At 32.0% G+C, this 15,015-nt stretch overlaps 1 protein-coding gene across 1 annotated transcript in view; it reads right to left on the bottom strand.

Annotated features, from left to right (window-relative positions):
- Window positions 1–388: 388 nt before the first annotated feature.
- STK17B (serine/threonine kinase 17b) overlaps window positions 389–15,015 on the bottom strand; it is a 37,559-nt gene continuing 22,932 nt past the window's right edge. The window contains exons 4-8 of the mRNA XM_003764067.4: window positions 9,715–9,859; window positions 7,782–7,908; window positions 6,773–6,821; window positions 5,120–5,299; window positions 389–4,236 (exon numbers count right to left, since the gene is read on the bottom strand). Coding sequence (XP_003764115.1) covers window positions 3,954–4,236; window positions 5,120–5,299; window positions 6,773–6,821; window positions 7,782–7,908; window positions 9,715–9,859 — 784 coding nt within the window. The 3' untranslated portion in view covers window positions 389–3,953. The remainder of the gene's footprint in view (window positions 4,237–5,119; window positions 5,300–6,772; window positions 6,822–7,781; window positions 7,909–9,714; window positions 9,860–15,015) is intronic.

The following is a 15,015-nucleotide window of genomic DNA, read 5'->3' as shown; positions in this document are numbered from 1 at the left end:
TAGTTGTATACTTGTGTGGCCCCATTTCCTCAGATCAGGCAAGAGGGGAAACTTTGCATGGCAGTGAGGCAGAAAACAAAATTTTCTTGTATACTAAATCACTTTCTAGAATATCAATAAACCAGGGAGTTAGATAAACAATTATGAGACTTGTCTGTGTTTCCTGAATTCCTGAACCTAACTAGTACACCAAAAGGTAGCTATTATTTGTCCCAAATTTAAACAATTTCTGTTATGAGGGTTTAGCTTTCTATAATCAGCTCTTTTCTCAAAAGTGGGAAATAGTTCCTTCTACAGGAGTAAGAAGAATTAAGATCATCACTCAGATGACTAAAGCACTCTTTCAACATATACTTCAGAAGTTGTTTTGAAATAAAGACAACTGTAATACAAAAAAGATGCCATTTAATATACAATCAAAAGGCTCATTAGGTACATAGAATGAACAGTGCTCAAAGAGAATCACATCTGTCATTCTATCCTTAAAAACTTAAATTATCTAATAAAAGTTACCACAGGACAGTTGGACCTATACTTGAATATATATACAATATTTTACAGTAAGTTAAAGCACTCTAAAAGTTTTCATAAAATTAGACATTTACAATAATCCAGAGAATTCAAACTTTGTTCTATACTTTGAAATAAAAAAAGTACAATTGTTTACACATTTCAAAAAGTATCATTTGCTAGATGTTGGCTTCATTTGGAAATCCAGTTGCCTAACTGAAGATAAAAAAAATGTAAACAATTTTAAATATCAAAATTGATAAATGTTCTTTGGGGACAATACACTACTTCATGTGTGTCTGTGTGTATATCTTTAAAGTGCTTTGTATTTATGTTTTATACTTTCTGTAATTTTATAGTGGAAAGTCAAGTCAAAGTGATCACTTAATAAAATACTAATTTTCTGTATTTAAAATAGTCTCCAACTCTTTACATTCCATATTCAGAAAGGAAATTTTATCTTGCAAAATTATAACTTAAAATTCAACTTTGGAGTGATTGAGCAATTAATGATATTTATTCCTGTTGACGTGACCTTCATTTTTGAATTGGTGAAAATGTCCTACTTTTTTTCCATTTTAATTTGTTATTTGACCCTTTGAGAAAATGAAAATAAGATTTGTACGAGTCACTGTGATTGAAAAATGAAAAAAGTAAAACTATACATTTAGTTTCAATGATTCCCTAATTTAGCCTTGCTCATTGTGGCTGAAAAAAAAAAACTATTTAAAATAATTTTTAATTACCAGTATATCCTGAATGGACATAGAAAAAATTGTAATGTTTTAGTAAACATTTCTTTAACCTTTTTGAAATCTTTTTTTTGTATCATTTCAGTTTTACCTTTTTAAAGTCACTTTAAAAAGATTTAATAAAATGTCAGATAACTTCACAATTTACTACAGAATTGCTGTTTGTCCATCTTAAGCTATAACCATATTGACCTCTATTTTGAAAAGTAGTTAGCAAATTAAAAATCATTCTAATCAAGTAAAATAATGGGAAAAAACTATAAATCTGACATTCTTTTACTGTGGTTTGATGAAACATTGTACTCGTCTATTATATTTTTCTCTTGTTTTTAAAGCAATTTATGGTGAAACTTTTTTAAGCACTCCAAGTAGGATACTTGAAAAGTTTAACATCTTGGAATAAAATCAGAAATTTTTAATGAGTGTATATTTCAAAATAATACCTTCTCATTCATAGGATTCAACTTAATCTGAAACAATAAAAGGAGTAAACAGTTTAAAGTGCTGCTTACTTTGTCTATAAGTGGACTTACATTCATTTTTATAGAAACTGGAATTTTACATGGTGAGTGCTACCATAATTCAAGTTTTACTGTCTTTTTCACAATAAGCCTTAATTTCAGAAGATGAAGATAATTGAAAGACTTTTAAAAATTTAACTTAAAATTTGATATATAATATACCCTGTAACTAAGGGAGAAAGCAGAGATTGGCTAAATGTAAGCTTCTTCCAGCAACAAAAGAAACTGATATGAAAGGCTCCAAAAATATTTAGTGCTCAGATTACTGCAATATTTTACATTTCTTGCTTATTTTCATGTATTGATGTGGACTGCTATCTCTGGACTAGTGAGAATTTATTTTAACATAGAAAATGGATACATATAAACAATTCCCAATTCCCCATTAATAAAGTTTTTTGACACTTGAGTACACTAACTTAATACTGATGGCAAAACAATGGAAACAATCATTATAAAACTACAAACCTTTGCTTTTATAGAAAGGGAAGATGCCCATTTTAGTTTTTAGAATTTCTAGCCCATTGTTCAAAAACTAGTTTTAATATATTTACATGATATATGAGAAAAATTCTTTTGGCACCTGAGTTGAAAAAATTGATTCACAGGTTTTTGAAGAACCTAGAATTAGTATGAATCAAGAGCTGTGTAGATGATCATATATTTAAAACACACACATATATTCAACACATAGAACTTCTCTTTTAAAAATAAAACTCTTGACATTAAGTAAATGCAATATTAAGAGCAAAAGACCCACCCCTCTTTACGATTAGTAATAATGATTTCTGTCTGAAAGTTCTGAGACAATTGGAATTTTAGGACCTCTAGGAAGGTAACTAGAGATATCTACCCTTTTTTGGCCAAAAGTTGGCCTCTTTATAGTTTAAGGTAGTCACTAGGTAATGAAATCTCTCATTCCCTTGCCCTAAGCTGTCCAACTGGGAGATAAAAACACCTACTAATGAAGGCCACTCTTTGTGCAGACTGTAAGGATTGGCTAGGCAGAAGTATGTCTGCCATCCTTTGTTTGGACCTTTTTCAGAAGACACCAAGGATACTACACAGGCCACTGTAGAACCTCATGGATTTCATACTGAAGCTCACTACTCATCGTGAGGGGTGGTGTACAAAAGACGTTTAAATACCATTGAGCTTGGTTCTCTACTGGACTCGAGTCATTTGTACTTTTGAAAGACTGTGTACTTGAATAGTTTATTCTCAGACCTATTTTTATTTTGAATGATTTGTTTTAGATTCTTAAGTTTATTATTCTACATTCTAAATTCTGTTACTTCCAAAGCTAAATTTGGCCACATACTTTCCCATCCTCATTAGATATGGCTGCTTAATACTGTTTTCTAAGGTATCTTCAATGAGCAACAACCAGAAGGTTTTGCCAGCTGTTTTGTAACCATATTCCAAATTGTATTTGAATGGGTACATTTTGGAGGTGGGGAAAAACCTATCACAATTACAAAACCCAAGTTTCAAAACACTTTCCTGAGTGACAAACTGTAAGGGAAACCCATATTATATCTTTTATGAAGAAAAATATCACATTCTTTGTATGCAGAATCAGTCAACTAAAGGTTGAATGCTTTTCTCAGTTGCAAAATGGCTTCTGGATATTTAGGTGGAAAGAATAGCAAATGGAACAACTTGATTTTTAATTTCATTGTTCTAAATAAATTCAATTAATAGAAGAATAGCAAAAGACTAACTTTCAATTTCTTCATTTTGCTACATTTATGTCCTAGCCAAAAAAAAAAAAAAAAAAGTAGTAGTACCAGAAGTACTTAGTTGGTACTGTATAGCAACTCTTTGGCAAACCTAGTGAAATTTAGCTTAGTTTCTCTTATTTACAGAAGTTTATTTACATAGCTAACTAAAAATGTTCAAAATTACTAATTTTTGAAGTGATATTTGAAATGTGCAAATATATTATTTAAATTTTCTGCTCTGGTGAGTTTTGTGGTTCCAGGACAAGGAGCAAGATCTCTTATTATGAACCAACACTTTAACACAAATACATTTCCTTCAATCGTTCCCCAAATCAAAAGTGCATCTTTAGTATAAGCATGTTAAACATGAAGGTACAAAACACAACCTCTCATAGGCAACACTGCAGTGGATTTTAAATTCAGTTCAAATAATGAAGAGAAAGTTGCTAACATAACAGATCTGGAACAAGTTCCTGGGGGTTATGCAAGGAATCATCAAAACGAAATCTTTTGGAAACCGTACTAATGTCCTCAGGAATATTCTCTTTATCTTCTCGGTCTCCACAGGTTCCATTACAAGTAGATTTAGTGGTTTTGTCTTCTAAGCTTCTGACTGTGTGCTCTTGAGTTTGAGAAGAACAGGAAGTTTCTTCAGGATGAAACAAGTCCACAAAATCCCTTTGCTGGAGCCAAGGATGAGACAAACAGTCTTCTGCTGTTGGTCTGTCCCTGTAAATGAAAGGAAAAAGGCTGTTCTCAGTTCCCTGGACTTTGTTTTTGAAACAAGGCTTAATCTGGAAAGACTAGTCCTAATCTCTCAATAAGAATGTTTGATCCTAATCTTGAGTCTACATTCACAACATTAGAATGTGTACAGTTTTTTCCTTGCCATGGCATTTACTGTATTTCTTAATAGGCTTGGTGATTAAGATCAGAAAGGAGAAAATGTTCTGAGTTCTTCTTGTGCGAAAAAAAGCTCCTTAATTATGATATTAGGCAAAAATATCTTGACTAGCATCATATTGCCAACCTGTAGTTAGATGAACTGATTTTAAACAAAAAAGTAACTATTAAAAGAAATCCATATACTGAGAATTTCCTTGACACAACCAAAATCTATGGCAAAGTTTAGATTCCTTTCATTCAAGTGCATTGCATCTAATCAACACTGTCATTTAGAAAAATAATTTTTAGCTAACTCTTAATTTTTTTCATGTTAAGATGTATATGTAAATGAGAGGCAGCCTGGAGCTTTGACTCAGAAATACCTGGATTCAAATCTCTCTCAATATTTACTAATTGTATGAACCTGAATGAGTTACATAACCTTTGTGCACCTCAGGCAACTTCATGAGACTATAACCTACACCTATGATATTCATACTTTTGAGTTCCCAAACCGATGCAACTGAAGATCTTAGATATGCTATATATCATTTATATGTGTGCATACATATAAAATGTAAAAAATAATAAAACAATGTTTTTAAGATATTTGAGTTAAACCTTTTATTTCTACAGTCTTAACAATTTATCTGAATCTGAGTATGTATGTATATTCTCTGTTGATCAAATAGCAAACTTACTGATAATCATCGATTATATTACTTACTCTGGGTTTTTTACTAAAAGACACTGAATAAAGTCTTTGGCCAGCTGTGAGACTGATGAAAACATTTCTTCAGAATAATCCACATTGACTTGGGAAATATTGAGGTATGTTTCTTGATTGTCTTCTCCCACAAATGGAGATGTATGCATTAGTAACATGTATGTGATTATGCCAACATTCCTGAAAAAGTATCAGAAAAGAAAGAATTCCTTAGCTTGTCATTCAGGGGCCTATGTGACCTATCTACTCTCTCTATTAGGCCTGGATCTACAGTCAAGAAGTTTCTGGCCACAACATTAGCAGTTTTCAAGGAACAAGCTCTCAGTTAATGAGTCATGTTTATAGTCTTAGCCTACACTATTTTCCCCTTCTATGCTATGGTCCAGCTAAAACATAATACTTAGCATCTTTTGGTTATGTCTAGTGCTTTCCTAGCTCTGTGCCTTTGTTCATATCATTTACCTAGGTTGTAATTTCCTACCCTACCTCCTTTCCTCTGCCTTTTTGAAACCTTGAATATTTCAAAGTCACACTCAGATGCCACCTCCCCCTCCAGTTAACTGTGATTCCCTACTCAGAAATAATCTTTTTTTTTTTTTACTCTGCTTTTGCACAATGCTTTGCATCTGCCTCTCTTATCATCCGATACATTCAATTCTATACTATAGTTACTATGTGCATGGAGGCAAGGACAGATCAGGACAGGATCAGGCAGTGGCTAATAGTCCAGTTTGATGATAATCTACAATGTATAAGGGGAACGACATGAAAAAAGACAGGAAATATAAAGTGAAGCCAAATGTGGAGGATCTCAAATTCCAGGCTAAAGAGTCTGCAGCTTATTCTGATGATAATAGAGTTCCACCAAAGAAATTTGAACAGTTTCACAGTAATGTGATTAGATTTCTCCATTAAAAACTTTATTGTGATAGCAACATGAAGAATAGAACTCATTGCAGAGGGAGGCAACTGAGAGGGTCATCACAATAAGTTAGGTGAGACATAATAAGGTAGTGTTTGAGAGCATTGGCAAAGTGTGAGAAAAGGAGATGAGTAGAAATGATTATTTTAAGGGACTTAGCAGTTGATTAAATGTGGGATGTAGAGGAAGGATATGACTGAGATTTTGAGCTTAAGTAACAGAAAACAATGGCAGTGCCATCAACAGAAATAAGAAAGTTAGAAGAGGTAAAAATTTGGAAGAAGATGGGTTCAATTTTGAACATGTTGAGTTAAAGGTGTCAACAGACTCAAATGGAGCTGAGTAAGCAGACGAAAACTCAGGAATGCTTTCTGCCTCCATATAATGTATGTATTATCCATATTTGTGACTTAAGATTGTTGTCATAAAATGATAAAAATGATGAAATTTATATAACATTGGGAAATGTTTTTCCAGTGCTTAATGAAGCTATTTGGGTCAATTAATATGTAGAATCATTTTTTAAAATCTCATGTAGCAAATGATTCTTCAACATCAAGAACAGCTAATCATCCTTAGTATTGACTCTTCCCAAAAGACATCAAAACAATTGCCTTTCTGCATTAAATATGTAATCCACATTAGAAAACTTTCAATGAAAAAAGATTACAACAGAAAGAAATATTAAAATAGTTAAGATAAAAAATATTAAGATACTAACAAAAACTTACCACATGTCTGTTGCTGTGGTAATAGGATCATAGTTCAATACTTCTGGAGCTGAAAAGTAAAAATCAAATTAAATTTTTAATTACTTAATGTTTAAATTACTTTTTAAATGTTTTCATATTTGTTTTTGATTTTGAAAAGACTGGAAACTCATGATATTTAACATTTTTAATGCAGTGTCAAGCATGCAATTGGATGATCATCAAAAATATTTGCTCAATGAATAATTGCTCAAAGAAATCCAAAGCACACCAGTATTTTTAAGATGACTTTCAGTCGAGGAGTAAAATTTCACTAGTCCAACACTATGTGCACCTCTTTTGAAGCTGCTAGAAAATGGTGGCCTGCTAGCCCCACTGCCCCTTTCAAAACAGCTGTCTTCCTTCCATTCAAAAGAGTACAGCCGTGAGCTGAAGCCTTCCATGGCTGCTCTTCAGAGAGATTAGGTGGGTCTGACCAGTCCAGTCTTGAATTCTATACTTTTAAAACTTTCTGATGGAGCCATTTGTTACAGCTGGACTCTACTTTTCACCTGTTATCAGTTTTGTTGGTCTACACTGTTGACTTTCTCTCCATTTTCAGATCCCAGCACTTATGCTGCCAATTGTTGTACTACCAAAAAGGGACATGCCTTTTACCTCTAGACATTTTCAGATCAGACTTAACACCTAGTATTGAATTCTTCCTCATTGTCAGACAGTTCCACCTTTGGGACTGTTCTCCTTAAAAGACATCGTGAGCTTTTTTTTTCTGGTAACCATCTCAATATCATTAAGTCCCAAATTCCATTCTTGATCTGTTGTTGGCTAGGTGTCTCATGGTGCTGACTAATAGTACAAAACTTCAGTCAGCATCAAGGAAGAATCCTGGAAAATATACTGAGTAAATATATACTGGAAATGGCTATTTCAAATAATTCTCTCTATAGCACTAGCAAGCTATTTCTTTTACTATGTACTTATTTATTTATTTATTTAATTCAGTAATAGAAAGGAAAGGGAAAATTCTTACCTAGGTATTCGGGAGTTCCCATTATCTCTCTCAATTCACATGCATTCCCTATTTTCCGAGACATTCCAAAATCTACAATTTTTATGTCTCCAAGTGGAGAAATGCTGCTTAATAAGATATTTTGAGGCTGCAAGAAAATAGAAATAGTATTAATGTGCTACTTAAAAGCTTATTCTTTATTAAAAACACCAGTATCAGGCAAGAAACAAATAAAAATTGAATTCATTAATGGATTTTAGAATCACTGAAATGTAAGGCAAAATGGGAATATTATACATACAAACTTAAACTTATAGTTCATAGTTAAAGTTCAGGTTCCATTACAAATACTTTCTATTAAAGGAAAATTACAACACTAAATCTTCCAGATTCAAATCATTTGTAGGTTTTATTTTTGTTTGTGACTAGACCTGTAATTTCATGATGTAAGGAACTATTATAGATGGTTCAGTGGATAGTGCATTGGGCCTGGAGTTGGGAAGATCCTGTGACTCTAAGTCACCTAACCTCTTATTTACTTTGGAGACAGCTAGATTGGATAGGGTACTGGGCCTTCAGTCAGGAAAACCGAGTTCAAATCCAGTTCCAGACACTTATTAGTTGAGTGACTGTAGACAAGTAAATCTCTGTTTGCATTAAACCACTGGAGAAGGAAATGGCAAACCACTTTATTATCTTTGCCAAAAAAAAAAAATTTGGACAGCACTGGCATGTTATGATCTATGAGGTCATGAAAGGTTGGACATAACTGAATAAACTTCCACTACTAGGATGGGTCAAATCAATAAGTGCTCTGGAACTGTAGAGAACTGATTGCCTGGGGGACTATGAGATTACCCAAGATGATATAACCAGTACCACTTTAAGGATAGAATTTTACCCCAGAGACCTTCTAAGACCTAATCTCTTATGCCATACTGTTTCTTGTATGTTCTTTTTTTTGAAGTTCATAATTAAATAATTCATGTTCTTACCTAGATATTTAGGAGTTCCCATTGTCTCTCATAAAAATATCACACTATTTAAGTTGTTGGATTTAATATGCTACATTTCTATTTTAGCAATCATGAAATGATTCAGTGCTATTACTTACATAATAGAAATTTGGTCACACTTACTACCTCATTGATCTAATAGTGTCAGGAAGAGAAGAGCCCCAATGGACAACTTTTCTAGGTAAATTCCTAGAAAAGTTATCTACTGGGGGCTCTTCTCATCTCTCCCAGAACTAATATTTCCCTATTACAACTATTTTAATTGCAAGCTTTCTAATGCAAATTTTGAAACTCAAGATGGAGAGAAGATTGCTTGGGTGTCTGTGGGGAAGTGTCATGTCAAAGCAAAATGTAACATTTTGAGACATGTAACATATGTAAAATAAAGAATCTTACTGTGAAAAAATAAATGTGGTTTAAATAGAGACATTTCTTTATGATTCAGGGTCACCATGAGGAACAGCAATTATTTCACTATTCTGTATTTTTCATTATTCAGGGGCTATAAAGGCATCTAAATCTTATGTCTTTCTGTGCTCACAGAGTACAGAGTACCAGATACAAAGTGCTATTATTTTTAGTGGCTGCTTTTTATAATTTTTCTCTTTTCCTTATCCGGTCTTCAGGATGTCTAGCTCATCCTCTTAGTCTGTTACATTTAATCTGCTGCTATAACCACTAACTTTTTCCAAAGGGCCTTTCCAGCCTAACTAATTCAGATCAGCTAATTCATAAATTAACATAAATCTGTTCTTATAGGAAAGAGAATAACATATAATGGTTTTTGAAATAATCTCATGGTTAAACTGAATGCCTAAGAATAGGATTATGCAATATATGTCAAAAAACACATTAAAATTGTAGGATGCTAACATATTAATTGACCTTGCTAGCTGAGGACTAGACAGGAACAAAAACATTGCATGTTAACAAGTTACCTTCAAATCAAGGTGCACAATATTGTTGTGATGTAGATAAGAAACTCCTTCTAATATTTGTCTAATAAGTCTGATGATATCATTTTCCGAGACCATTTCAACAAGGTCAGGTAAGCATAGGTTGAAAATTTCTCCACCTGCAGCACTGAAAGAAAATCCAAATTATATCAGACTGAACATTTTTATATTAACTTATCTGAAATATTTTTAGAATGCAACTTTTACTGAAACAAGTAATTTTATGTTTTATATTTTAAAACATTAGCTATTTAGTCAGCACATCATTTAATACACTGAAAAGAAATGCATAAATTTAATGAGAAAGAAAAGAACAAGAATGTTTATTGTGGAAATTATTTATAAAAATTTGAGGTTTAAAAGCCAATGTTATTCTGATAGTCTGCCTCTCTTTTATAAATCAAGTACCAAAGGCCAGTTAATAATCAATGTATTATTTTTGTTGCTTTTCACTAGATGATCTGAAATATGTTTATGTAATTTCTAAAATTTAAGATGACTTTATCTACAATGTCTCGGTAGCCTTCTTATATTAACATAGTTATGTAGATCATTCATGATGACAGAATAAAGAGAAAGAACTACTATTGACTCATTTAAAAAATCAAATTAAAATATTTTCATGGTCTATAACACAAATTGAAACCACAAATCAAACACATTTCTTATAATTATTTTTAGTTAATTTGATTGCTAAACACAGAAGAATCAGATAATCAAGTTTCTAATATCTTACCCAAAATTTATCTGTATTGATAAACATCTGACAAATTCATATACCGCATTCAAATAATTAGCTAATATTCTAATGCACCACTAAGTTTCGAAAAAAGCAAAAATTCCGAGAGAGAGATAGAGAGAGAGAGACAGAGATGTATTCATTTATATATATGAATATATATGAAAGACTGTCTATCTGGCCAGTATCTAAATTCCTGGATTCCTTAAGGTTTCTGAAATGGCTCTTACTATAGACATAACTTGTTTTATCCAAAAGGAGTCTCAGTGGTGAAGTATCAGATTAGTAGATGATATCAGATAATGATAATGATCATGGCCAAAGAGTTTATGACCAATATATTGTAATAAGTTGGCTAACCATATGAAAAGAACACTTGTAATGTTATAGGAATGTTATAGTTGTAATGTTATAGGAAGCAGAAAAGATGGAGAAATAAGAGAATTAGACATAAGAGACATAAGAGAATAAGAATAATGGCACTTGGGCATGTCAACTAGTTTATGCTCAGATAATGGAAAAGAAAAGACAGAAAAGTTCTACACCCTGTGGAAGAGAGAACCAAAAAGACCAAACACCTGTTTGTTGGAAGTTGCTAAGGGTATCAGTGTAATGTTAGCAGCAAATTAAGTAGTTCAGACTAATAGTATTTACTATATATAGTAATGTTATAGCAGAATGATACCATCTTTTACAGCCACATTTACAATACAGCATAATTATTTTTAAAGACAAAGAAATAGATATCATATATTATGAATATTGCCAGAAAAAAGTAAAAATTTTGGGTGCAGTTCCAGCAGTTAAAAGTTAAAACTTCCAGCTACAATGACTAGAATTTTCACTATAAAACAACTGAACACATTTCTTCATGGAAAACACTACTAGTCAAAAGAAAATTAAAAGTTTTAATTAAATGGAGAGAAATTTTTTTTAAATCCCTTTTTTATTTAATAAGGTTGTCAGGATAAGATAGCATTTTATATTGAAATCCTTCCTTTTTCTTAATTATCTTATAGAATTTAGGAAGACAACTGAACCTTTATAAGTAAAGAGCTATTGGGGAAAATGTCAAAATCTATTGTTCTATTTTTAGAAGTTATAGGAAGCAGAAAAGATGGAGAAAACCAGACATAAGAGAATAAGATAAAAATGACAATTTTCTTTTATTATTATTATTATAGCTTTTAATCTACAAAACATATGCATGGGTAATTTTTCAACACTGACCCTTGCAAAACCTTCTGTTCCAAATTTTCCCTTCCTTCCCCCCACTCCCTCCTCTAAATGGCAGGTAGTCCAATACATGTTAAATATGTTAAAATATGTTAAATCCAATGTATGTATACATAAAAAATGACAATTTTCTAGAGGCGTTTATATGTTCCACTAATTTTTTTCATTATATATTGCCAAAAAAAAATAAAATAAAACAGGATTGACATCTTCCATTTTCCCAAAGTCTGTCATGAATTCAAGGTAAAATAAGTCCTTAGTAACTTTTAAATGTCTTTGAATAACCCTCAGGAACTGCACAATTATGTTAAAATTCAGTGATAGCATAGGTATCAAAGAGATTTGACTTAACAAGTAACTTCACAAATCAAATTTTTTTTAATGATGATTTTTCTCCACGAAGAATACTTCTTAAAATGTTACCAAATGGTAAATATTTTATCCCCATTTTACAGATAAAGAGCCAGTGTCATATAGGGACATTAAATATCAGCTAAGAAGACAATCAGGTGCTCTATATTCATATGACTTTTGAAAGTAGAGCAGCTAAAAATAAGCCACTTCTCATGATCTAGGGCTTTGTATATTAGATCACATTGACTTATTATATTAATAGTCTAAAGTCATTTTACTTCTTTCACCTGAAAATGCTGACATGGGTACTTTAACCTGAAAAATTATTTAAAAGTAAAAGCATCAGTTCATTAAAAAGAAAACGGGTAAAAAGAAAAAGATTAAGCTGAAGATCTCTTTTCATTTGACAGGTTGTGATACTAAGAAATTATATAATCCCTTTTAAGTTCATAATGCATTAAGTAGGCTGCGTAAAAATAAGAGATTTGTAAGATCATCAATTAGAGCTGTATGCAACCATGAATATTTCTAGCCTAATTTTCTTATGATACAAATGAGACTCCTGAGACCCAAAGTCTGGGGTGGTAGTGGGTCAATTGACTCCTGATGGTCACAGAGAAATTAAGTGGCAGAATTGAGAACTGAATACCCAAACCTACACTCTTTTCAATATGTCACACTGCCTCTACTATTGTTTGTCTCTTCTAATTATAATTTTAATGAAAATTTCACAATATAAAGGAGTCAAATTTTTTAAAATATTATTTTAGAAGAAGTTCCTTCAGAGTTCCTGAAAGCCATGCCAACAAAACATAAGCAGGCTCTGCTTGACTGGAAATGTACCACATGCAAGCCTCACAACTCACCTATGTCACTTGGGAAAAGCAATTTAGCTAAGTCAGAAAAAGTCAATCACTAGGTGACTCATTTTTTGGCTGCAGCAACTCATGAAACCATCAATTAAGATACTGTGCTCTGCCTAAGTGGTCTGAGTTCTCATACTAATTAAATTGTGGAACTTAAAAAAATATTTCAAGATTTAACTTAATTAGCAATTTGCAGGCTGGAGTTCACTACAAATTTAAGTTACATAATTCCAACTGGGCCTTCACTGAGGCAAGGCAATTCTTTTCTACTTCCCTGATCAAATCACTGTGCCACTGGGAAACTAACTATCCTCTATCATCCCCACTCTCATTCTTCAGTCTTTCACTATCTACTGGCTTTTGTCTCTACGGCCTATAAACATACTCACGTGTTCTCCATCCTTGAAAAAATCTTCTTGTGATCTAACCATACAGGATAGCTATTAAAACTTGCATTTCTCTTTCCTTTCTTGGCTAAACTTCTTGATAAAGAAAATTACAATTAGAATTCCTACTTCCTCTCCCCTTACTCTTCTTCTAAAGTCTCTGCAATCTAGTTTCCAACCAAATCATTCAACTGAAACTTGTGTTTTCAATTAATAATTCCTTAATTGCTAAATCTAATAGTCTCTTCTCAATGGTCATTTTTTTTAACCTTTCTTCAGCCTTTGCTATTGTCAATTATTCTCTTCTTGATATACTTTCTACTAAGTCATCTCTCTACTCAATAAACAAACTAGTGCAATGGCATTCTCGCTGGTCCTTGAACACAATGCTTCATCTCCTTACTTCCATGTTCATTCTCCTCCCTAGGATATTTTTGTTAATAAATACTGATAAGATCAAAGGCCCTTTTATTTAATAGTGCACTATAGTTAAAATTTTAAAAGAGGAAAAAGTATTGGGTTTTTTTTATAACTAAGCTAATTACTAACTATTTTATAGAGCAGTAAGAACTAAACTCATATTTTAAGGGTCACATCAAGTTTAAATTAAAAAACCAGTGGTTAGTTATTATGTTAAAAAAAAAAACCTTTGTAAAAATCTTGGCAGATATCATGGGAAGGGAAATAGAACATTTTCTTTTTTAATTAACAGACTTGATAAGATATTTTTAGAACAGGAAAATATCATATGGCATATGCTGGGTATATTACTTTGTATAGGGGTATTAAAAGCTTATGTTTAGTTTTAGTTTTTAAAATGAGCTAAGATTATCTTGCAAACCAACAATTATGCCCTGCTGGCATGGCTTTCAAGAAATCAGTAGGAACTATATTATATATAATATTTTATTCTCTATACCAAGTATATTATAATGGTGTTTTTTAATGCACTATAACTAGCTATATGTAAATTTTAATGCTCATAAATTAATAGATTAGTAGAAAGGGGAGAAATCTCTTGTTTAAATCATGATTCAACCCGAGTTATAATTTGGGAATTCTGCTGCAATTTACAAAAATTATAAAATTTTTAGGGTACCATAGAATCCATTTCCTAACCTATTAAAAGATGTCTGCACAGATTACTAAATGGAATTTACAATTAAACTAAAATATTCTCAAGATTTATTGGAGGGGCAATTAGGTGGTGCAGTAGATAGAGTATCAGCCCTTAAGTCAGGAGAACCTGAATTCAAATCTGGCCTGAGACACTTAACACTTCCTAGCTGTGTGACTCTGGGCAAGTCACTTAACTCCAATTGCCTCAGCGGGGAAAAAGATTGGGGGAAGGAAGAAAAGTAGGAGAGAAAATAAATGTTGTTAATCAAAAAAAATTAACTAAAAAAGAATGAGAATTTCCATAATATATGGAACTTGACCACCTATAAAACAAATATGTCATAAAGATTTCTTCCCACATTCATCAAACTCATCCTAAAAGCTGAAATATATAAAGTACTTTAAAGTTTACATGAGGTTTTTCTAACAACTTTGTGAGGTAAATGGTCTAATTACCATTATCCTCACTGATGAAACTGAGACTTGGATAAGTTAAGGGACTTGTCTGTGGTCATCAATTCAGAAAATTTTAAAAGCTGGCATATGAAATTAACTTTCTCATTTCAAAGTCTCATACTCTTCC

This window comes from Sarcophilus harrisii, chromosome 3 (assembly GCF_902635505.1).
Source record: "Sarcophilus harrisii chromosome 3, mSarHar1.11, whole genome shotgun sequence".
Taxonomy (NCBI): domain Eukaryota; kingdom Metazoa; phylum Chordata; class Mammalia; order Dasyuromorphia; family Dasyuridae; genus Sarcophilus; species Sarcophilus harrisii.
Note: the sequence above shows the minus strand (reverse complement) of the source record. Positions and strands in the feature narration are given on the sequence as shown.